Raw genomic sequence first — 24,032 nt, 5'->3', positions numbered from 1 at the left:
TAACAGTGATATTGCCATAATATAGCAGAATGTAACACGCAATATAACATGTTCGTTACATGTAACGTATATGTTAGTTATAATTTCCCACTCAAACGAAATTGCAGTAATATAACAATAATATAACGTGTTACTAAAATGTTATTTAAATGTTATATAAATGGAATATATATTATTTATTCTTTCTTCCTCTCTCTACAACTACAGGTGCATGTTTAATTTATTTTCCTAAACGTTATGTACAAGTTCGTACTTTCCTCTTATTTATTATTCGTTCAAAAATGTACCACTTCATCGTAGAAATGGACTTACGATACAAGTTGTGCCCTGCCGTGATCACCGTTCTTATATATATTTTGTATCATATTTTGCATACGAGAAACGGAAGCCATCTACCGGACGACTCGACATCTGAATGTTAAAAATGGTATATAACAGACATAATATGCAAATATTACAGTTATATAACATCGCATATTTAAGTTATATTACTGTTATATTATTATAACCAATATATAACAGAGCAATATAACAGTTTTACAACACAGTTATATTGCAGTTACAAAGAAAATTATGTAACTTTAACATTAATAACATATAACAGTTGTTATATTGCGTGTTACTTTTGTTATATAACTTACTGTGCTATATAAGTTATATTTTGTGTTTGCTGGGAAGTTGCAATGTAATTTTGCAGAGATATTACAGAGATATACAATTGCAATATTGCACCGAAATGATCCTGCAAAGTTGTATGCGTTTTCGCTCCGCACCACTAGGTGGTGCATATGTCGAGTTCTTACTCGACGTTAAGATTTAGCTTCACAGTTATATAAGTACGTGCCTTAGCATGATAACAATTTTTCTGAGAATTTTTACACTTGCGGCAGAGGTTCCCATGGACAACATCCACGCACGCCGCAAGCATCTGAAGTCATTAAATTTGCCCATTTAATCATAATTAAGTATTAGCTAAAAAACAGATTACTTTATAATATTGGACCAATATAAATTACTCTCTTTTACTATACTATTATATTGGGTTGTCCGGAAAGTTCGTGCCGATTTTGAAGGAAAATTCAGAGGCAACATTTTTTTATGTCGATAAATATTTATTGACTTATGTATGCACCGTTTTGTTTCACAACCTTTGTCCATCTTTCACGCAACTGGAAGATTCCATTCTCCCAGAACTTCTTAGGTTTCTCGGCGAAAAACTCCTCAAGGTGGTTTTTTATGTCGATCAAAGAGTTGAAGTTCTTGCCGCTAAGAGAATTTTGCAAAGACCTAAATAAGTGAAAGTCTGAAGGTGCAATGTCTGGTGAATACGGTGGGTGAGGTAGCACATCCCAGCCAAACTCCAACAATTTTTGTCGGGTAGTCAAAGAAACATGAGGTCTGGCATTGTCCTGATGGAACACGACGCCCTTCCTATTAGCTAATTCTGGACGTTTTTCCTGAATCGCTGTCTAATTCGTCCAGTTGCGAGCAGTACTTATCTGCATTTATCGTTTGGTTGTGTGGTAGGAGCTCATAATATAGGATTCCTTTCCAATCCCACCAGACACAGAGCATGACTTTTTTTGGATGAAGGCCGGCTTTCGGAGTGGTTAATGCTGGTTCATTTCGCTTACCCCAGGATCTTTTTCGTTCTACATTGTTGTAAACGATCCATTTTTCGTCACCCGTCACTAATTGCTTAAAAAATGGTACGTTTGCGTTGCGCTTGTACAGCGAGTCGCAGATTGAAATGCGATCTATTAAATTTTTTCGGCCAAATTATGCGGAACCCATACATCATAGCGACTTACGTAACCAAGCTTCACTACATGATCGTGGACAGTGGTTTTCGATATTTTCAGTATCTCTGCTAATTCACGTGTCGTGTAGCGCGGGTTATTCTCGATCAGTGTCTTGAGTTGGTCATCATCAGTAGTAGAGGGTCTGCCCGAGCGTTCTTGGTCTTTAAGGTTAAAATCACCAGCTCTAAACTTAGCGAACCACTTACGTACGGTTCTTTCAGCTAAAGCGCCTTCTCCGTAAACAGAACATATCGAATTTGTTGCTTGTGAGGCATTTTTGCCTTTTCGGTAATAGAAAAGCATCAAGTGTCTAAAATGTTCTTTGTTTTCTTCCATCTTGAAAAGAGTACAAAACTGACACGAATCAATTTATCTGAAACAACTTTTTTCCTAAAGCTGCGTTGAAATGTCACCTTTAAGCATATGTATATAAATCGTATGTTTTCAATAACATTGATATATTCAGACATGTTCCAACGCCATCTATTAAAAATCGGCACGAACTTTCCGGACGACCCAATATTTTTTGCAATGTTTCTGGGAGCACACATTTCAATGTTGCTGCAATGTTTCATTTCAATGTTTCCTAGGGCGGACATTTCAACGTTACTGCAATGTTGCAGCAACATTGCAGAGACATTTCGCAACTTCCATGCAATATTGCAATCTTTCAATGTAAGATTTCTGCAACGTTTCTGCAATCTTTCGGTGCTGTATGGGTTGTCACACGCACGAGACAGCTCTTTCGGGAGCACGAACCCTCCCGTGATTCGCGGTTAGAAGCATCCGCCCGCGCATTGAACTGAACGAGACGACGCGGGCGTACGACCGGACGGGGCCGAACATTGACGAGAGCGCACGAACAGTCCGCTCGAATCGTGCTCGCGCTCGACGCATCGGCTCGGCTCGGCTCGGTGCGGCGCGCGCTTGCTCGCTCGCTCGTTCGTTCATCCGTTCTCCTCGTGTCCTAACGCGCATCGAGATACACCGTCGTGTCGTTGTTGACGCGGACCGTGCGTCGCCGCGTCGTCGTCGAACGTGCCTGTGAATCGGAAACGCGCGCGCGCGCGCGTGCGTTCACCGTGTCGTCGCAAAATTGTACGTCCAGCGACAATGCGCAGCCGTGCAGATTTTTGAAAATACCCGCCCGGCACCGTCGCGCCTCTCGAGGTTAGTCGATTATCGTCGGTCCGTCATTGTCGCGCGCAAGACAAGAGCGTTTTTAAAAATACGCGCGCGACACTGCGCGCTCGGTCGCGTCAGTGAGAATCGTCATCCCCGTGGAAATATCGCCGCAGGCACACGCGTGTCGCCGCTACAGAGTGCAAGTTGCTATCGTGCCAACCAACGTCCAATACCTGCTAGAGGCCAGTGAGCCCGGATGAGCATCTGGACAGATGATCGGTTGATGATCGGCAACGAGGTGCTCGGAGGAGAAACGTTCTCGTCGACCGCGGCTGCTGGGGCCCGGGGGTCGCCGAACGGACGCTCGATCGTAAAGAAGCGCGAGCGAAGGCCGACGCGTCGCGACGTCCAAGTTGCCGCGATTCGGACACGCTCGTTCGAGAGACGTAGCGAGGCGTAGCGAAAACACGGCTTCACGGGAATGACGGGAAACATCTTGACGAGGCTCGTTATGGATTCCTACCTGATGGTGAGTTGACCAATCATTTATATTTGTCCCAGCAAACACAAAATATAACTATTATATAACACAGAAGCAACACGCAATATAACAACTGTTATATGTTATTAATGTTGAGGTTGCATAATTTACTTTGTAACTGCAATATAACTGCGTTATAAAACTGTTATATTGCTCTGTTATACATTGGTTATAATAATATAACAGTAATATAACTCAAATATGCGATATTATATAATTGTAATATTTGCATATTATGTCTATGTTATATATCAGTTTTAACATTCAGATGTCGAGTTGTCCGGTAGATGGCTTCGTTTCTCGCATGCAAAATATAATACAAAATATATATAGGAACGGTGATCACGGCAGGGCACAACTTGTGTCGTAAGTCCATTTCTACGATGAAGTGGTACATTTTTGAACGAATAATAAATAAGAGGACAGTACGAACTTGTACATAACGTTTAGGAAAATAAATTAAACATGCACCTGTAGTTGTAGAGAGAGGAAGAAAGAATAAATAATATATATTCCATTCATATAACACTTAAATAACATTTTAGTAACACGTTATATTATTGTTATATTACTGCAATTTCGTTTGAGTGGGAAATTACAACTAACATATACGTTACATGTAACGAACATGTTATATTGCGCGTTACATTCTGTTATATTATGGCAATATCATTGTTATATGACTGTGTTTGCTGGGGTATTTCCTAAGAACCGCTGTACGTCCGTAAGGAAATCCGTCGCTTCCTTGCTTGATTCGCTTGCTTCGCATCTTACGCGGCGATCATTTGATAGCGACTTGATGACGAAACGAATCGCGATGACGCGAATGAATCACGTCTCGATTACGCGGTGCGTTTCGTGAAATTCGATCGCGCATCATGGCGCGCACACAACATAACCGCGAAAAGCATAGTCTTCCTTGAATCGAGTCGTGGCGACGCAATTGCGTACTGGCTCTGAAATTGTTGCACGTCTCACGGGCTCGTGATCAAGACATTTGTCGTATTATCGCGGGCAGGAATTCGATCGAGCTCGTAGACTCGTTATTATGTCATCAAGACTAATACGCACAATGAACGGCCGAGTATCGGTCGACTCTCGTAGTACTCTCGTAACCGCGAACGGAATGATAATGGTCGCCGTAATTTACGATCATTACGACAGACGGCGGCGTGTGTGTCGATCGTGCAACGACAATTTGGTCCTCTGGAAATTGAGAGGAATCTGACATTACCCACGTAACATTTTGCAAGTAGTTTGCTAAGAATTTGCTCAGAAATGTGCAAACAAAATGGCAACAAGGCGAGTCCTCATTTGTTTCAATATTGGTAGCAAAGAAACACGAAACAGCAACTTTACAGCACCTTTGGGGCAACAGTTGCGGTGAAAAATATATAATTATGGCATTATGTCAACAAAAGTGTGGCAAAGTTAATTTCTGTCATTATTATAGCAACATGGCAGCAATAATTGCCAGCAAATAGATTGCACTACTCTGCTTTAGCAAAAAATGTTATCTGGGTACTGACAATCGTAGGAACCATCGTTCTCTTATCCTTGCCACTTGTGCAGGCAGGCAACGGACGGGGAAAAGCGGAAAGATGCGGAAAGATTCTCGGGATAAAAAATGCAGTTATTTATTTTGCATTGCGTGCGTCGCGACAAACATGACGGTCTACAAAGGGAAATATCATCGGGGCGGGTGGAAGGTCAAGATCGGGCTTGCATTCGCCTCGAAAATGGAAACGCGTGCTCGCGACGATTAATCGTCGGGACCATCGTAACGTTCGCGGAACGAGCGACGCTCATGACCCGTGCAGAAATAACCCGCGGGAATTTAACGCTCCCTCGCCGTTCGGCCGTTTGCAACTGCAGCCGCAAGAGTCGAGACGATGAGGTCTTTGGGTTAAGTATCGCGGATTGCGATCTCGGCCGTGGACATTAGCATAATCTTTTAACGCGCGCGCGCAATCGTCTCTCGCCGCATCTCTCGCTGCGCGTGTGGAGGAGCGTCTCTACCTACAGTTATATACCACATTCGCATTAACGCGCATCGTCGTGTAGTCGTCGTCCGCGTCTTCGTCTTCTCGACGCGCCGACTATTATTTCGATCTTACTTTACCGCGCATTCCTCTCTGCGATTACTACCTGGTTTTTGCTTCCTTCTCCACGGCTAAGTCCTTGGAATCACGGATGAAGTCATTTTGAAGAGGGGAAAAGTGCGGCACCAGCGAAATTGTCCGCTCTTTTTGCACGTCACACACGCATGTACTATCGCGCGCGCGCGCGCCATATGAATCGATTCGCACGTATATGTCATTGTGATACGACAATCTTGTAAAGCTTGTGTCGGACTACGCATTGAAGATCACGACTTAGGATTTACAATTTTCAATGATATTTTGATTGCGCGGCTGCTTTCTCTCTCTTTCTCTCCAATCGCCTTAATATCGGTATTTTATCGGTAAACCATTGAGACACTTTCTAATCTCTCAATCTTGAAAGATTAAGGAATTTTCGATCCGTGATCTTGACGAGGAATTTAACATGATTCAAGATAGTCATGTTATGGACACGTTCGACTGTTTAATAACATGTTTTATACGCGCGTATAAACTTTCCATAAATTAACGTGGACGTATTCTAATTTACGTGCGTGGGTAGCCGGTCGTCATTGCACCTTCAACGCTCTCTGTCTCTCGAAAGTTAATGTGTGTGTGATTCGTTTCTTCGAGCGTCGCTCATGCCTGAAAACTTACAACTTATGCCACTACGAGAGGGACACGTTCATGTCTGGAATAATTTATGATAGCTTTCTTAAAACGATGGTCCCGAATGCTGAAGCGTGCACACACCGCGAACACCCCGCCCGCCGTGAGCCGATTCGGTACCGAGGTGCCGCTGGATCCTGACGATGCAAAATAAAAATACAAAAAACGCTAAATGAAAGGCATAATTAGTTTCGCAGTCGACCGGCAACACACAGAGCTTTACAATCGGTCGAGTGAACCCCGAAGTTGCGGTCTTCACGCTCACGACGCGCACGCATCCGTCCGCACCGGGGTGACACTTGATCACACGGCCCATCTCCCACTTGCAGGGGGGAGCAGTGGATTTCGCACGAGAACGAGCTGGCCGGGTTTCATCGACGGGTTTTCCTTGCGCCGTTTTCGCCGCTGCTGAAGGGTGTTAACATAATCTGTCGTCCGCACCTTCCAGAATCGCTCGGTGATTTGCCGGACGCGTTGCCATCGCGAGAGACGGTTCTCGTTAATCGAGAGCAAGGATGGCTCCGGAGGAGTATTGATTGCGGACCCGATCAGGGAGTGACCGGGCGTCAAGCACTCGAAGTCATCGAACGCGCCCGACAGCGGGCCGATCGGTCTCGAATTCAAGCACGCCTCGATATGGTACAATAGCGCGGTCGGTTCTTCGAACGTGAGCGTGTTTTTCCCGATAACCCGGCGCAAATGATGCCTCACGCTCTTGACACCCGCCTCCCAGATCCCGCCGAAGTGCGGAGCAGCGGGTGGCATAAACGGGAATTGATTGTGGTCTCGTGCATACGCCACCCGACCGCGGTTGTTCAAGTCGGAGCGCACTGGTTACTGGCCGCCCTATGCAACCTTCCATAAAGATTACACAAATACGAGCAACGTGCATGCGCACGGAGCATCTCAGAGATTTACGACGTTAAATTGTGACAATTTAACAAAAATGACAAGTGGACACGTCAATGTAATAAGACCGAAAGTGTCGTTTGAAAAATGGCACATCGCTGTAAGAAGACTCCGCGAACATGAAAAGTCATCATCGATGCAGCTAGAGAGAGACTTATGACATTTGATTTGACAGTTGATTTTCTCAAGATTCATTCACCATCAATCGTGTGCGGTCGACTCGAAGATGGCGCCAGCCACTTTGCGGCGCCGGCCTTTCCGCGAACGAGAAGAAGCGAATCCTCTTCTTTGTATACGTTTCCCGTTTGTTGGGATGCCATACTCTTTTCCGAGCAGCTTCTGTCATTTGCGACATTTGAAATTCCTCGATTATTCTCTTCTCTTTTTCTCTGGACGTACGTTGCGCTCGTGAGGAGACTACAAACGGGATACATCTCGCGTCAATTCTAACCGGGGCACAGTGGTCAAGATTACCAAAAACCTGGTCGAAATTCTGTACATACTCAAATTATTCTAAATCATATATATAACTGCAATTTAGTGATTTTCCCATAATTCTGATGCAATGTAATTAATATAATATTAATTATATATACAGGGTGTCCCATTTTAAAAGTTGCACTGAAATATGTCTTCAGGGAAGCATTTTGAGAAAAAACTTCGGCGCAGTTTGGCGCAGATAAACTTTTTCTTATTTCTTTTGATATATAATTAAATTTTAAATTCTGTTTGATTTATCGCGCCGATTCACGACGGGGACTTTGAATCGCAATATTTCATTAGTGTTGCATCACAACAGCACTATCTTATTTTATTTCTATTAACTGTAATGAAAATTGAATAAATAACAGCGTTATCAGAAGCACAAAGGATACAATAAAACAAGGATGAAGAGATTTAATAACCCGGTACGTGATAACTTCGTGAATGAAATCACAATTGTGACACCGATTATGGCCAAAATCATATTAGAGACTTACGATAATGAACTTTATACATTTATAGCTCTCATAAATGAACTTTGTTTGGACTATAACGTTAGAGAAATTTAGTACGGACTTAGAACTAACAAACAATAATGTAATGACGATAAACAAAATTTTTTTTAATGGATTTTGGCCACGTTTTCAGTCGTTTTGACCACTGTGCGGGGGAACGACCGACAAACGGCTCTTACATTCACGGATAGTCACTGAGCGGATGAATGAGAGCAGCGTTGGGTCCGTGCGCGCGTGCGGCATCGCAAGAGTGTGTAGCCGATCGAGGAATGACGAGCGACGGGCGATGCAAAAAGGATGGGAAATGAGACTGCTGCAGCGAGGCCGATTCTGTGAGGCGTCTTTGCGACGCTCGACAATGGCAATCACGTGCGCGCGCGCGCGCGCGCACAACCTGTGGTCGCGGTGTACTCTCCGGACAGCATCCCGTAGACGGCGATGAGAGAGGTTTAAAGGGAGAACAGGCCGTATGAATGGAGCCTCATTCACGTGTGGCGGTCGCTACTCCCTACGACGTGACCACGCGGCCGCATCTCGTATCTTTCCGATACTTTGTCCCATCTCGCTTCACTGCCGTTTCGAAATGGCTCAACCGCGGGCCGTCCGGCATCACCCTCTTCACGCCAATCATAAATCTAAACGAGACAAGTTCGCAAACGAGGCAAATCGTACTTTATTTGTTTCGTCGCGTGGGAGGTTCACGTGGTACAGGTATGCACGCTTGACACAAACTTGAGAAACCGCGAGGGGAACTTACAGCGTGGTTTCGTCGGATTTAACGTAAAGAGGAGAAAGTTACGTATCGGACGAGGATTAAGCAGGACAAAGTGTCGCACGCGAATCGCCATTTCCCTTAAGGGGGGAGCCTGCTTTAGAACGCTGAAAATAAGGTATATTTTACGAATTGTTTTTGGAGAAACTATACAACGGATCATTATAAAACTTTGATGTATTTATTAGTACATGTTTAAAGATAAAAAAGATTATTTTTTGATTTGAATATATCGCTTGTAGAGGTCGTCCTGGAGAAATCTTAGTGCAGCCGCGTCGCCGGCATTGCAAATTGGTGAGCATTCTCCTGCCTCCAAATTTCGTCTAAACTGAAAAATTGAAATATCTTCTCGTTATTTATGAATTCCCATCGTCGATGAACCAAAGAGAGAAGAAAAAAGTTGAAAAGTGCCAAAATGGTCGAGCTTAGAACACAAAAGTACGATTTTTAGGCAAAGTTTTTGAACTTTTTCATGCAAAAATAATTGTTTGACTTAATGTTTTTATGAATATTAAAGGTTCATCGACGATGGGAATTCATAAATAACAAGAAAATATTTCAATTTTTCAGTTTGGATGAAATTTGGAGGCAGGAGAATGCTCACCAATTTGCAATGCCTCCAGGACGACCTCTACAGGCGATATATTCAAATAAAAAAATAATTTTTTTATCTTCAAACATGTACTAATAAATGCATAAAAGTTTTATAATGATCCGCTGTATAGTTTCTCCAAAAAAATTCGTAAAATTATACCTTATTTTCAACGTTCTAAAGCAGGCTCCCCCCTTAATGATCATGCAGTGTCACGCATCCGTTTTCTTCGCTTTCTCGTACGTGTGCTAAAAAGGCGAGAAAGAGAGATGAATTGTTACGTTTTTATCAGGATGACGGGATTCGCTGACTAAACTCGGATAAAAGTTAATAAACTCGCGGTTGCTGCGTTTCGTTAAATTTCCTTTCGAGTTCCGCAGGCATTCGGCGTATCGAATGTCTGCGGTGAATGAAGGCGAGGAAGAAGCCAGAGGCAGAACCAGAAGCGATTCCCTCTCAATGGACCAGTCGATCCAGTGTCTTTCGAAGGCGGGTCTCGTACCGCGCGGCGCGCGGGTAATTCATTTTAGCACTCGGGTCCGTATACGGTCTAGCAACCAGGCTCGACCACTCGTATCAATTCGTTCTTCCCCACCGCCGTCCGAGTGTAGTTCCACCACTGTAGCGCCCTCGTGCCGCTAATCTGTCAAAGACCGTGAATACCGAAGACGTAACTTATTCCAGCTCGAACGCGGGAATCGGAGAAGAGCAACGCGAGAGACGATCACTTTGTGAGACGACAACGGAACATGTCGTTACGTCTGCGTGAGTCGGGACAGCTCTGAAGCTTCCGAAAATAAAGCCAAAGCGGGCGTGGTTCAACCTGGAAATAGAATAGGCAAGTTTGCGTGTGAGGCAACATGCTCGATGCTCGATTTCAGAATATCGGTAGAATTCTCGCATGCCACGGTATTCGATACGGGAAAGATCAAACGGCAGGACCGATCGCGGGTGGGCGTGCAGCAGAACGCACGTCGCGTCGGGTCATTAGTCACGTCGTGGAAGACAAAATTCGGTTGATGTTCGAATTCTGTCGAATCGAGAATCGCGACGAGTCTCTCAAGAGTCGAAAGAAGACCGCAACTCGCCTCGTTTTGCGATTACGTAAATTGATCGTTTCGGCGACATTTAACGACGATGGCCTCACGCGCACGCATGTGTGCAGAACGAAACGAGACGTTAAATTGCAACAATTATCTTATCAATTCTGGCGATCGTCGATATTGTCTCATCGCGAGACACTCGCGATACTAATGATCGAATATTGATCCTGCGGTTGCGCAAGCGGCAATGATTGATAACAATTCGGTTAATAATTCGGTAAATGGGCTCGCTGGCCCATTCCTAAATTGTTTCTGCCCGGTTTTGATTAATGGCATGTCGTTGAATCCTTCCCTTCTCGCGATACCTCGTCGCTAATTGCGAGCGTTCTTTCCGAACGAGCCCGTCTTGCTCCGGGAATACAGAATAATGAGATACGGCGAGAGCGTCGAAAGTCGTTTACAGATCCGATGATCGATGACATCGGTGCACGCTTATCCGTGCGCGCTTGTCTTTAAGTCCCCGCTCCATCATTTTTAATTAAGAGAGCCGGAGCTTATTTGCTTATCGCTTGGGAGTCTCACCGGGACATGGAATTCGTAATTACATTGGCAGGTCGTTAATCTTTCTCTTGCTCCCCCATCTTTTTCTGGTTAAACCCTCTCTCTCTCTCTGCCTCTCTTTGTGCACTTTCGTAGAGAAGAAGTTCAGCTTGGAATATATAACGTATGTTATAATTGTATTTGTATTGTGTTTGAAATTTACTTAGAAACTTTGATGCAGATGATTTAATTTCCGACGATCATTTCTGCTGCCAATGCAGAGAGCGTTAGGCTCAAAGGACTATTTCAGAACTCAAATTGAGAGAGTTCCGTAATAAATAAATGCACGAAACACAGAGAAGGAGAAGCGTCATCAGTGCGGGTGCAGATATTTTCGTTCCAACCTAATTCAGTAGTTCTAGAGTTACAGTCTAAATATAAAATCTAGCGCGCGCGCACACTTGTGCCTGTAATATTGTAACACGTCGCAGAGTTGTGGGCCGATACACGGCGACGTGGTCAATGATATTTTCATTAAACGCGTCGAGATCTAAACGACCGATCCGATGAAATTACCTGAAATTAATTGAATCCAATGACCGCAGTCTTCATAACGAGCACAATCAATCGTAATCCGTAGTCCATAATTAAGGGTAAAGCGAATCGACATCGCTGTCGTCGCATCGAGCGCGATGCGTTGTCTGCACGATCAGGGATCGGTTGCCGATTCAAACGGCCATATTTTCTCGTTTTAACCGATATGGCAATCGGAGGAGGGCTTTATCCTCAAACACGGGTAATCGGGATGGGGATGGAGGGGAGGGAGATTGTTGCGCATGAGGAAATAAAAGAGAGAAGGGCTCTCCGGGCTTGCCGAGTGGGAAAATTTTCGCATCGGTAGAACTGCCAATCGCGATCGCTGTTCATTACCCGTGATGCGATCACATAGGCAATTAAAACGCGGCATCGAATGGATAATGGTGGTAATTTACCTGCAATGGAAATTCCTTCAAAGCTCGATTACCATAACGCGACCTAACGATCCGAGAGCAAACGCTAATTAAATGATTGAAAATTTAGCGAATGTAGAATTGAAGATTTTAATTTGGAAGTGGTCCTCCAGCTCTCTTTTCTCCACAGTCACAAAACATTTCTTAACTGTGAGTCGACGAGATGATATTGCGCAACGCGCTCGTGCGCGGAATAGAGAAGAATTTCCACGTCTCGATCGTAACGCACCAGGCGCCAATCGTGACCGCCGGATGTCGTTTGCGATGGCGATAGGGAGAGTGGGAAATAACGGACAAACACGTCGTTCTCCATCACGTCAAAGCGTAACGTTTCACATTCGGACGTATTAACTGAGAAAAGTTTTACGATCGGTCCTCGATCGGCTAATCAAAGCTCCAGAGAACCGATCGTCGAGGGAATCCTCTCCAATTAATAGCGACCTTTTGGTTCGGTCTCTCCGCGATTTCGATCCCGGGAATCCCGGATATGCCAAAATCGGGAAAATCGTGCTCGTTTGCCATGCAGGCGATGTTGCGAAACGATCGTTGAGCAAAATTTGAACACTCTTTAACGCGTGGTTGCGTCTTCTCTCGACGAGAAACGCCCACGGAGATACTCGTGAATCGTGGTGTCATTACAGAATCAAAAGCGGCGCGTACTTCGGTTGTATAATTCGCGCGGGGAAAAGGCACGCCAAGCGATTTAACGGTATTGGCGCGGCCAGCTTTATATCCCTTTCAGATTTCTACCGCGTGGGCGATCCAATTGGACTAACCGTAAGGTGGCCCATCATCGCCTCCGAGAGACCTTTCTCGTTTTCTCCTCTCCAGGTGTCGCGGGCATTGCACTAATCTTTGCTTAAAGCTGAATCACAGCATTAAGGCCGGCGTCGCAGTGTTTCGAAAGCGGGCAACGGACAACGCGTGGCTCACTGCGGGAGCAAATGATTTGATTGTATCAACAAGACGTATCTGATAGAATGCATTTTGGTTAAACTAACCAAGAATTTATAGTTATCACGATAGGACTGGATATTTTATAACTAGAACGTTTGATAGACTGTACTGTAAGAATTTGGTTAGTATTTTCCAGTTGGATCTATAAAACTTCTAGTTATATTACACTAGACATAAGAACAAACGAAGATGCAATCAGAATTCTGGTTAATCGCAGGGCACTCCAGCAGCATTCTATTGTTTCGTGTCGTGCGTGTTGATGCGTGTTCGGGAAACGGATCGGCACGGACGGCACGTTTTCCTCCTCTAGTGAAATGAAATTAGTTAGTGGAATGGCTGTGAAGTGATGGCGGATGAAAAAACGCGTTCTCTTCTTATATTTTTTTATACAGGGTGTCCCGTAATAATCGCCTAACCTTTCGTATGCCAATAGAGCAGATCGAGATGAAGAGAAAATTCCCATACCATTTTGCGATATTCGCAATAATAATCCTATACCTCGAGCGGCTCGGCACTCGCCTCCGCGCGCTCTGGATTCGCTTGACTTTAATATGCAATATTTCGATTATTATTGCGAATATCGCAAAATGATATGGGACTTTTCTGTTCATCTCGATCTGCTCTATTGGCATGCGAGAGGTTAGGCGATTATTACGGGACATCCTGTATAATATCAACATGATATTTCATTTACAGCAATCCAAGAAAACTCACGGTAATGAAACAGAAAAACGTTTCTTTTCACTAAACAGTCATGTTAATTTAACTAAATACATTTAGTATTATTATCAAGAAAATCCGGTAAATTTAACAGGAAGGAATTAATCATGCTCATCTGGTAATTCCTAAAGGAATTCTGATTCGTCCATTTTCCAACAGACAAACTGGTTGAACCTACCAGATTTCTAATTAATGCAACCAGATTTTTTTTCCGTGTGGAACGCGTTTTTTGCTCGCGTTTGGCTGCTTCTTCAAATCGCATTGAACGATTTTACCATTGCGGTGATATTTCACGCGTAGGATTTGAATTTGCATACGATCAAGGATCAATCGCACCATTCCACGTATTCGCGTACCGTCCAAGTGCTACGCGCAAATGCGCGTTCGCACTTGCACTCGCTCTGGCGAGGCGAGCGTCGAATCCTTCGAATCCGTTCGGTTATCGAGAACTGGTCAAACTCGCCCGACATTCGACGTCTATGGTAACCAATCCTCAGCACCAAAATTGTCACCTACGCGCGTGCTAAGTAATTTCGTCAGCGTACGTCAAAAGAAACTTCCGCTCGCGCGGAATATCCATTAGTTGCTTCGGTCTCGAATCTAGGTCGCGTTACGCAAGGACCGCAAATGGCATTTACGCCATTAATAATTACACGCAGACTGTTGCAAAAATATTTTGCGTACGTGGAGCTAGACTATAGATCATGTACCGCATTGACTCTCTCTCTCTCTCTCTCTCTCTCTTTCTCTGTCTCCTTTTATACGAACGTTGCGATGCGTTGATGATTCTTGCCTCTTTCTCGCTCTCTTTCTTCCGTGGCCGGTCGCGTAGAGGCGTATATTATATCCCGTATAGGTTAAACTACTCCGCCTACTTGCCCGACGTGTTCCAATACCTGGCAGCGATATGTCAACGGCTACTTTCAACTCTGCCAGCGCGTTTTCGCGCCGACGCGGTTCGTAGAATGGCGTTCGAATCTCGCCGATACCGGCGAATCTTTACCGCCCTTTACCTTTAAATGCCTCGTCACGCGTTCAATTGCGTTGAATTCCCAATGAATCTTCATGAGTCGTCAATCAACTTTTAACATTGTGTCGATAAGTCTTTTCGGGACGCGAACGATGATCCTCCAAGGATTCACGAGAAACCGCGTGCACGGCAGACGCGCGATAAATCGCGCGCATTACGAGCTGGACGCGCAATGCAGTCGCGCGTAGATGGCCGTCATCCGGTGTGCCACCGTGTGGGAAACCTGAAGAGTCTCCGGAGGAGCCTTCGAGGCTCATTAACCCGAGAGATAGCGTTTTATGCCAGATTACGCCTGTCTCTTCGTTAGCACGCGTATCGGCCTGTGCTTGGGCTGTTATCTGGGACGCACGCACGATCGAGAGACACGCCGTCATCTCGCACAGTCGTTGTGTCGATTAATGGAGCCGTTTATTTCGAAAATACGTGCAGTGCTTTTATTGCTTAACTTGTACGCGTTAATTACAACGTACCGCGAAACGTTGCTAACGCACGGCCGCGTAATAAGGCTTTAAGGGGGGAGCCTGCTTTAGAACGCTGAAAATAAGGTATATTTTACGAATTGTTTTTGGAGAAACTATACAGCGGATCATTATAAAACTTTGATGCATTTATTAGTACATGTTTAAAGATAAACAAAATTATTTTTTTATTTGAATGTATCGCTTGTAGAGGTCGTCCTGGAGAAATCTTAGTGCAGCCGCGTCGCCGGCATTGCAAATTGGTGAGCGTTCTCCTGCCTTCAAATTTCGTCTAAACTGAAAAATTGAAATATCTTCTCGTTATTTACGAGTTCCCATCGTCGATGAACCAAAGAGAGAAGAAAAAAGTTGAAAAGTGCCAAAATGGTCGAGCTTAGAACACAAAAGTACGATTTTTAGGCAAAGTTTTTGAACTTTTTCATGCAAAAATAATTGTTTGACTTAATGTTTTTATGAATATTAAAGGTTCATCGACGATGGGAATTCATAAATAACGAGAACATATTTCAATTTTTCAGTTTGGATGAAATTTGGAGGCAGGAGAATGCTCACCAATTTACAATGCCGGCTGCACTAAGATGCCTCCAGGACGACCTCTACAGGCGATATATTCAAATCAAAAAATAATTTTGTTTATCTTTAAACATGTACTAATAAATGCATCAAAGTTTTATAATGATCCACTGTATAGTTTCTCCAAAACAAATTCGTAAAATTATACCTTATTTTCAACGTTCCAAAGCAGGCTCCCCCCTTAAACGGTTTAGCTCGAGAGAAAGGTTTAGCTCGTTAGCGAATAATCGGCATGTAATGTGCGACGAGCCAGGGAATAAGAAGAGGAAGAGACCGAGTACGAGAAGTGGCTTGCGCGCGCGAGTCCGATTCCTCGTTGGTGGTTCGCGGGGTTAAATATACCCTCCTCGTCGGTCGCATCATATATACAGAGAGACAGAGAGAGGGAAAGAGAAAATAGCGCGAGAAAGATGGAGACTGTCGTTCGCGCAGTCGAAGCGAGAACGGGACGAGCAGAACAGTATGAGAGAGAGAGAGAAGAAGAAGAAGAAATAGTACAAGAAGGGAAAGAAGAAAAGAGAGAGAAGAAGTCGAGTTCCGCTATTACGGAGCGCCTCCGCGACCGCGGCGCACAGCCCAATATGGAGCAATCTCAGATTTCCATCCGCCCAAATCGAGGATATACGCTTGCGCCTCTGCGGGCTCTTCTTGATTCGCGGAAGGTTGTTTGTTGTCGTCGTCGTCGCCGTCATCGTCGTCGTCGTCGCCGTCGTTGTCGTTGTTGCCGTCGTCGCCACCGACGTTTCCCCGTCTTTCGGCGGAGGTGGAGACGCCGCTTTCAGTTGTCGCTTATCCACTTCACTCTCGCTCGTAACAGTGCCAAAAGTACCTTAAAACGCTACGTTTCGCTCGATTGGCTCCCATTTCTCTCCCACCACTCTTTCTCCGCTTATCCATCAAGTTATCGCCGTCCCGCTTTTCTTGAAATTACTTTGGTTCCTCCTTTTGCTGGAAAAAAAGAATCTGCCCATGTGCTCGGTTCACTTAGCTTCCGTTTTTCCATTTGATTCCCTTGAAATCAAGCTCGCGATACTTTACGTCTGCCAAGAAGCCAAGCTCGATCGCGTGGGCGATCACGGAACCTATCGGACGGAGAGTGACCGATCGGGACTTGTGATTCGTGTGACTGATCGTACTCACGAGAATGATCGTCGCACCGTTTAGTGACTCGACAAGGATCGTGCGCGAAAATCATTCAGTAGAAACGTTTGCAACGTAAACGCGTAGACGCGATCACGCGTACGTGCGTAGCGGTTGTCTCAAGAAGAAGACGATATCGCCGAGAACGATACTTCCATGTTGCCGGAAAGCAATTTTCCCGTTACAGGTAACTCGAGAATGATCAGCGTGTCTTTGCGATATTTGAATAAAGTTTGGAAGAAGATATCTTTCGGCACAACGAGTGGCCGCGCGATCGCCACGTTCCCCACGTGGGATATCGTGCCGCGCGCGCGCGCGGTTTGCGGGGGTGTTTACGGGGTAATTACGAATATATTGCGGGGTGTCACAATCGGGCCAGTGGATCACGGTCCACCGTGATGTGCCACACGCGCGAATCAAATCGCGTCTGTGTGCACACGTATGGTAACCAAACGCGATAACGAGTCAAGGACTAGAACGTTTCGGTAATCGGCAATCACGCGGCGTGCACCGGAGAAAATGTTGCTCTAAAAAGTTTTCTTCAGACGTTGCATCACCTTGACACATTCTCGAGAGCACATCACGGTTGACTCTCCGTTTTTAACCCAGTTGCGCCTCTGCCAATAGAATGCGAGAGCACATGCTTTCCCGCGGGACGGACGTCCGTTCCGACTCGTCCACTTGTTGCCTGCGATTTATGTCGAATCTCATTGATTTCCTTTGATTTTGTGATTTCTGGAAACTGGAAAAAGAACGAGAATAATAACGTTCTCGATTGACAACGCGCCATGACTCTGTTATACGTGACAAACACGTTTAATGAGAAAAGAAAGATGACAAATCTACGATCCGTCCTTCGCACTTTTGAAAAATGACACGTTTAAAATGATTGGCATTTCGAATCGATTGAGAGGCATTCGAAAAGCTCGCATGTATGCGATTACGTGCATGTACGCGACAGATGCGCTTCGACTACCATAAAAGCATATAGTGCGCCGCGATACCATCGGCCATAATTCTAAATATGGAGTGAGAAATTTGAGAGAACCGAAAATAGTGGCGCTACGCCAACCGCTAAAAATAGCCAAAAAATAAATTGTAGTTACGCGCCCGCCTGCATCATTCTCTATAACTGGTTTTTAATGAAAACTAGCCACCCTCCCGCACGACATGCAGACATTAATATATCATTTATTTCTTTTTCTGTTTAGCGCGTTTTTCGCACGTGTAAAGTATTTTGCATTTTAGCGTCATTACAAGTTCGAATCTCTCTGTATCGATATCGTTTCTGTAGAATATTTTCACAGATTTATTCCGAGATAAACGACAATCGACTTAGAAACAGGGCCAACGGCGCGAAACGTGAAACCTGATCGACTAAGGCCAAGTATGGCTCAGGAATTGCGGGTGTTGGGCCGTACCGGAGTCCGTGTCCGCGGTGTTCTATTTTCGAGCAGGAATATTTTTATCCAACGGTGCTGCAAAGTCGCGGCGTGTATAATGCGCGCGCTTCTTCGTCTCCTCCGTGTCTCTTTCTTTCTCATCGCTGATCCTTTTGACTGGAAAATCCGTGCGGATTTTCAAACGGATTTTCACAGTCGTTCACTTCAACCAAATATGCACTAACTGTAAACACAAGTGTTTTATTGATATATTCTCGAGGCAACATGGGCATCCCTTAAAAGTATTTCGCTATCCGCATCAATGATCGCACGACAGCGAACAATCGAGCAAAATCACAATGAGCTCGACGATGAATTACTACTCTCTCGGGTGCGCGGACAGGTGCGTGGCGTCGGGGGAGCGACGCGGACCGGGTATTCCGCGAGACGTTTCCACGCGGATCTCTCTCTGGCATGACACGAATGGTGTTCACGGATCGCTATTGTGCGATTTCGAAGCCTTGAACGAACGCGCGGCCGCCTACGCGATTTGCACGATGGTGCAATGACGGTAACCACATAAGCGCGTCGCTCGCACGCACGCACGCACGAGCGTGTCGTTTATCCATCTTTGTATGTGCACATTTGTTTAAGTTCCTGCCATTTCTCACGCCCGTCAAATCTACGCAACGCAATTCACCGTGGCTGCATGCGGTATTAATCCGACGGTCGTTAATACGGTGCTTATGAATATTCCGCAATCCGTTCGCACACACCGGCAACGATCTCCGGCTTCGACGTCGTCCCACGCCCCGACCTTTCGTGGTTGGTGGCGCGGCTCGTGCACGAAATGTATAAGAAAGTGGAGAAGTGGCTATTTTTGCAAACCGGTGGTTCGCTTCCGGTCTCGTTTTTGTTTTTCGAAAGAATGATCACGAGGAATGGCAAGTGTTTCGCGTTTGGCGGTTTCACTCACTTGGTGGGGAATAGGGCCAATGTTACGCGAAAAAGGGTCGACTCTGATAACGGTGCGGACAATGTTTGAATTAACAGGGGGCACTATGCAGACCGAGGAAGTCGTGCCGCGTGCGCAGTCTATTGGCATAGACAGTGGACTCATCGACGGCGCTGGTTTGCAGCAGCATCATTTGCGTCGCTTCGCTCACTTACGCTGCCCGTTACCACCTCTGATCCACATGGCCGTCAAGCAGGAGCCTCAAGAGGAGGAAGAGCGAAGCGCATTCAGGTGAGAGTTTTTTCGAGTCCGGACCGGTTACATGATGATTCGGCCAATCTAAACCCGGAATCACGCATTTTCCGCCTTCAATTAACGCCTTCCTTGTCATTTTCTTTATGTTTTTCTTTCTCAACGAAAGTGTCTCTTTTCGTGATTTCGATAGTTCGCAAGTGGATGCAAACATCGCGGGTTCGACAAATGGCAAGCCAATTGTCCATCAAATTCAGGGATTGGAGGAAAATCCAGCGCCAACCGTCCCGAGTCCTAACAACCGTGGGCGATCTAGGTGACTATGTGTCTATCTCTCCGTACACCCTCAGAAAGGATTTCTGATAACAAGACGAAAAATATTCTTGACTAATTTAATCGTATTACAAGTATAAAAAATATGAAAATAAAACAATTTTTAATTTAAATCAATAATTTCTATTTCTATATATTCTTCTCTCTCGAATTAAATAAGATTGTCTTACTGTCTCGAGACAAGAGTAACATGTACAAATTTATGCTTATATATCCTTGTATGTAGAATAATTTGATATTAGCGCCACTTTATAGTAGGCTTTGTCCATGTCGACGCGTCATTTTCTCACAGTCGCTCGTCGACTCGGCGCCGTCCTTTATTCGGATAAAACGGCCAATATTTATGTGTTGCAATCGAAAATCGGGAAAGTGTTTCTGTTATTTACAATGCAAGAAATATTAAAAGATATGGAAATGTAAGTAAGTATATACAATATACTTACTTGAGAAATAAGATTCGAGATAAGACATTTCCACTTATTCATTGTAAATAACAGAAACACTTTCCCGATTTTCGATTGCAACACATAAATATTGGCCATTTTGTGCAGATTCTACAAATTCTCTTAGAAGAATAGAATAAGATGTCTTTTAGATCTCACAATATTCTTAAATGAAGAATATTTTGAACTTGCTACAAATTTGTATCTAAATCCTTCTGAGAAAATTAATGAGATAGCACGAAGATTATTTTAATGTAGATTTTGGAATTTTCTATTAAAGATTAAAATATGCTTCTTTTCAATAATAAATATGATTGTCGCTATAGCGATCTTATTTTATGATAGATTAAAGAGTAATAGCATTAAGTCCAGAAATCTTTTCTGTGGGTGTATATTCTATATATTCACACGTGGGTGAGTGTAAACCAGATGCTCCCTCGTGGCGCGCGCGACAAAAGACTGCAGGATACTTTGAAAGCACCGAGCAGATTAAAAACACTTTACGATAGTTTGGTTTCCCGCGGATGAAACTTTCACGCGTACATCTGGCAAGTACACGTTTCGCGACGGTTTACATTGTCACGTAGCGCAATTCGCGGCAACGACGCAGCTCGTGGGCTGTCTTTCCGTCCTCTTTTTGTCACGTCGTTAACTACGTCTTTAACGTAAAACCGGCCGCGCGTCCAGGCAAGTGCTCGAAACGGCCGTCGCATCGGCAAGAAAGACAGGCGCCGGGAAACTGGTTCGTGCCGAGCGAGTCCTTCGAAGCGACGCGCGTGCGCGTGCGCGCACAAAAGAAAAAGAAGTAAAAACGGATGTGCGTCAGAGCTAAACGAGAGCATCGCGAGAGAGAATCGATCACCGTTATTATTGAATTTCAACTCAAACGGCCCGGTTCACCGTAGAAGAAGAAAAGTTACGCGCGACACACGCACGCGAGCAAAGCCGGCGCTACGCGGCGCGCGATATGAAGCGCCGTGTAACGCCTACGGTGCCCACATCGCGGAATACGATTAACGTTAAAAAAAATCCGATTACCGATATTATCCAAAGTGGTCGAATTCTCCATATCCAAAGTTCTCCATATTCTTCGTGTGTCTCCCGCGTGTGCGTTTAATCTCTAATCATTTCCTCTACTTTCAATTCTGTAACTCTACATTGTCAGTCGTTGCGTTGAATCATGTGAAATCTCGTGAATTCCAGCCGTGGTCGCAGAAAATCGCGATGGAAACTCAAGTTCCATCATCAGGCATTACCGCCCGAGTATCTGGACCACTACGAGGCATCGCTGGCTCAGGAAAGTCTAAATTCATCACCGCCGCGCGTCATCGAGCCCGCGACATCGAACGAACCGAGCCCGGCACCGACGAGTTCGACGTCCACCCCGAGTCCCATCGCCGACGTCCACGGTTGGCTGCAGCGAATCGCGGCGATGCAGCAAGAGCTCTGTCCCACCCAGCCGATCGCTCAATCGTCTCAATGCCCGTCAATGAGCACTTTCAGCCACAATCAAGCGACCAGCGCCAGGAGATCCGTCATCACGTCCACGTCCTCGCAGGGCTATAACGCGCAAGTTTATCCCAATCATCACACCCCATCGCAGATGCAGTCATCGCAGACATCGAGCAGACCACCGATGAAGTACTCCGATCTTCCTTACATGGGCGAAATCACCCTCGACAACAGCAAACCCAGACGCGGCCGAAAGCCGAAGAAGGCCGATATCTGCCATTTGATCTACAAAAATTACGGCACGATTCTGCCGGGCACACCCGGCCACGAAGAGAGGAGACTGTCACCCCGGGACAAGCAGGATCCTCGGGATCGCGCGTCGCCTCAGGTGCCCTTTCAACGAACGGACGTGCAGAACAGGATCAGCAGCCTGTTGGAGAAACGACTGACCCAAGAGACGCGTCGGAGCCTTGCGTGGTCCGAGAACTCGCGAGAGCAGGACGAGCCACTGAATCTCTGCATCAGGGATCTCAACCAGCTCAAGATTCGACTGCTGCGGAAACACGGAAACGTCTACGAGTCTGGCCAGGTGAAGAGCGAGACATCCAGCGACGGCGAGGAAGTCGAGTGTCTAGGTAGCGGATTCCTGTCGGAGCCAATCAACTATTCAGAGGCCGCGGCCGCCGGCCACCGACCGAGCCACAGCCTCGTCAACCACAATAACAATGTGATCGACCCGATAGCCGGTCCCAATCCCGGTTTGGTATATTGGCCGAACGCCGGCGTGTTTATCCATCCGATGGCGTTGCAGTCGCAACTACTGTACTACCAGAAAGTCGCTCAGGGTGACAAGACTCTGTCCCGGCAAGTCGCGGAACAACCACCGCGTGAGCAGAAAATCGTGCCGAAATCTATATACTCAATGATGGAGACGAAGAGTGCGTCCCAAGCCTTGGCGCTGCCTACGTCTCGGACCGCCACACCGGGATCGGTCACCGCACCGCCGTCACCTAGAGCCAAGAGGAACGCGCCTCTCTGTCAGCAGCAGCAGCATGGTCAACCGACCAAGCGGAAACGCTCGGCTATATTCATACCGCCGATGCCGACCGAGAACAACAATAATCCGGCGACGGAGGTGAGCATATGCAAGTTCAAGTTCACCGGCGGCGCCAAACCCACTTTGCAGGAGAAGAAAAGCCTCTCCGTGGATTCTGGAGGGAATTTTCGCTACTACAGCGGTACCGGTGACAAGAGCATGCGCGGCTACGAGTTCTTCCCGAGAGAGGCCCTTCAGCAGCCGGCGGGCCAGACCGGTACCAGCTCCGCGGCTGGGGCTTTCCTCAGTGCCGCTGGCGAAAGGATCCAAACACCAGCGACGTGCCAGAGGAACTCGGCCAGCCAGGACGACGGCCGACGCAAAAGGAAAACCAGAAAATCCCTGCAGCGCGAAAAATTGGAACAAACTTTCAAGGAGAAGGGCTTTCTCATTCAGACGCAGCAACTGGAGTCCGCGGAGGGTGCGACCTACTGCAAGTTTCGGCAGCTCCGAAAATTCACCAGGTACCTGTTCAGAAGCTGGAAGGACTATCTGCCCGGTAACGTGCGCGAACTGAGCGGCGGCGAGAGCAGTGTCGCGATGGACGGTGACGCGGCCGACGTCGACGTCGTCGATGGCGACACCGCTCTCGTTCACTCGCCGCTTCATCGCGGCAACCTGCTCGACGTGCCCAGTAGCTTCGTGGAGGATCATCGGACTTTGCCCCTTACGTGAGGTGTGGGCACGACGAATCTCCTTCTTCCCCAAGCAATCTACTATCCCACGGAAAAAAAAAATCGAACGTTCGTTCTTTCTTAGTTTTAATGGCGATCAAAACGTTTTTCCGTGAGCAAACCTTCTTTGAGCCTGCGTTTTCGCAAAGTGTCTGTGGGAATTGTGTGTTATGCGGCTTACTTTTGTGACGCATTTCACTTTCGTCACGCACGACTGAATCGAAGAATTCAATCCTATTTGCGACTACAATTTAAGAGCGTAGCTAGAATGCAACGTTAACGATTATACGACGTCGCGACACGCGTCAACGAAGACGAAGCAGATTCGATCGTTGCTTATTGTTAGTGCCAAAGATCAGAGACTGGAATATACATAAAATCAGAGATGTACATAGAAAAAAAACCGGAATAACCAAAGAGTGTGTATATTTTTCGCGTTTCGC

The 24,032-nt window shown here is 45.8% G+C and overlaps 1 protein-coding gene across 2 annotated transcripts; it reads left to right on the top strand.

Moving 5' to 3' along the window:
- Nucleotides 1–2,340: 2,340 nt before the first annotated feature.
- LOC105285983 lies at nt 2,341–23,992 on the top strand. 2 transcript variants are annotated; one of them, XM_011350568.3, is made up of 4 exons: nt 2,341–3,456; nt 19,438–19,630; nt 19,785–19,907; nt 21,571–23,992. In XM_011350568.3, the coding sequence occupies exons 2-4, from the start codon at nt 19,446–19,448 to the stop codon at nt 23,588–23,590; spliced, it is 2,328 nt and encodes a 775-aa protein (XP_011348870.1). In that variant the 5' UTR covers nt 2,341–3,456; nt 19,438–19,445; the 3' UTR covers nt 23,591–23,992. The 2 variants fall into 2 exon arrangements, with proteins under 2 accessions (XP_011348870.1, XP_011348869.1); XM_011350567.3 differs by lacking the exon at nt 2,341–3,456 and adding an exon at nt 16,010–17,189.
- The last annotated feature ends 40 nt before the right edge of the window (nt 23,993–24,032 follow it).

The sequence above is a fragment of the Ooceraea biroi genome, chromosome 12 (genome assembly GCF_003672135.1).
Source record: "Ooceraea biroi isolate clonal line C1 chromosome 12, Obir_v5.4, whole genome shotgun sequence".
Classification (NCBI taxonomy): Eukaryota; Metazoa; Arthropoda; class Insecta; order Hymenoptera; family Formicidae; genus Ooceraea; species Ooceraea biroi.
The sequence above is the reverse complement of the archived record's forward strand: the minus strand, read 5'-3'. Positions and strand labels throughout refer to the sequence as shown.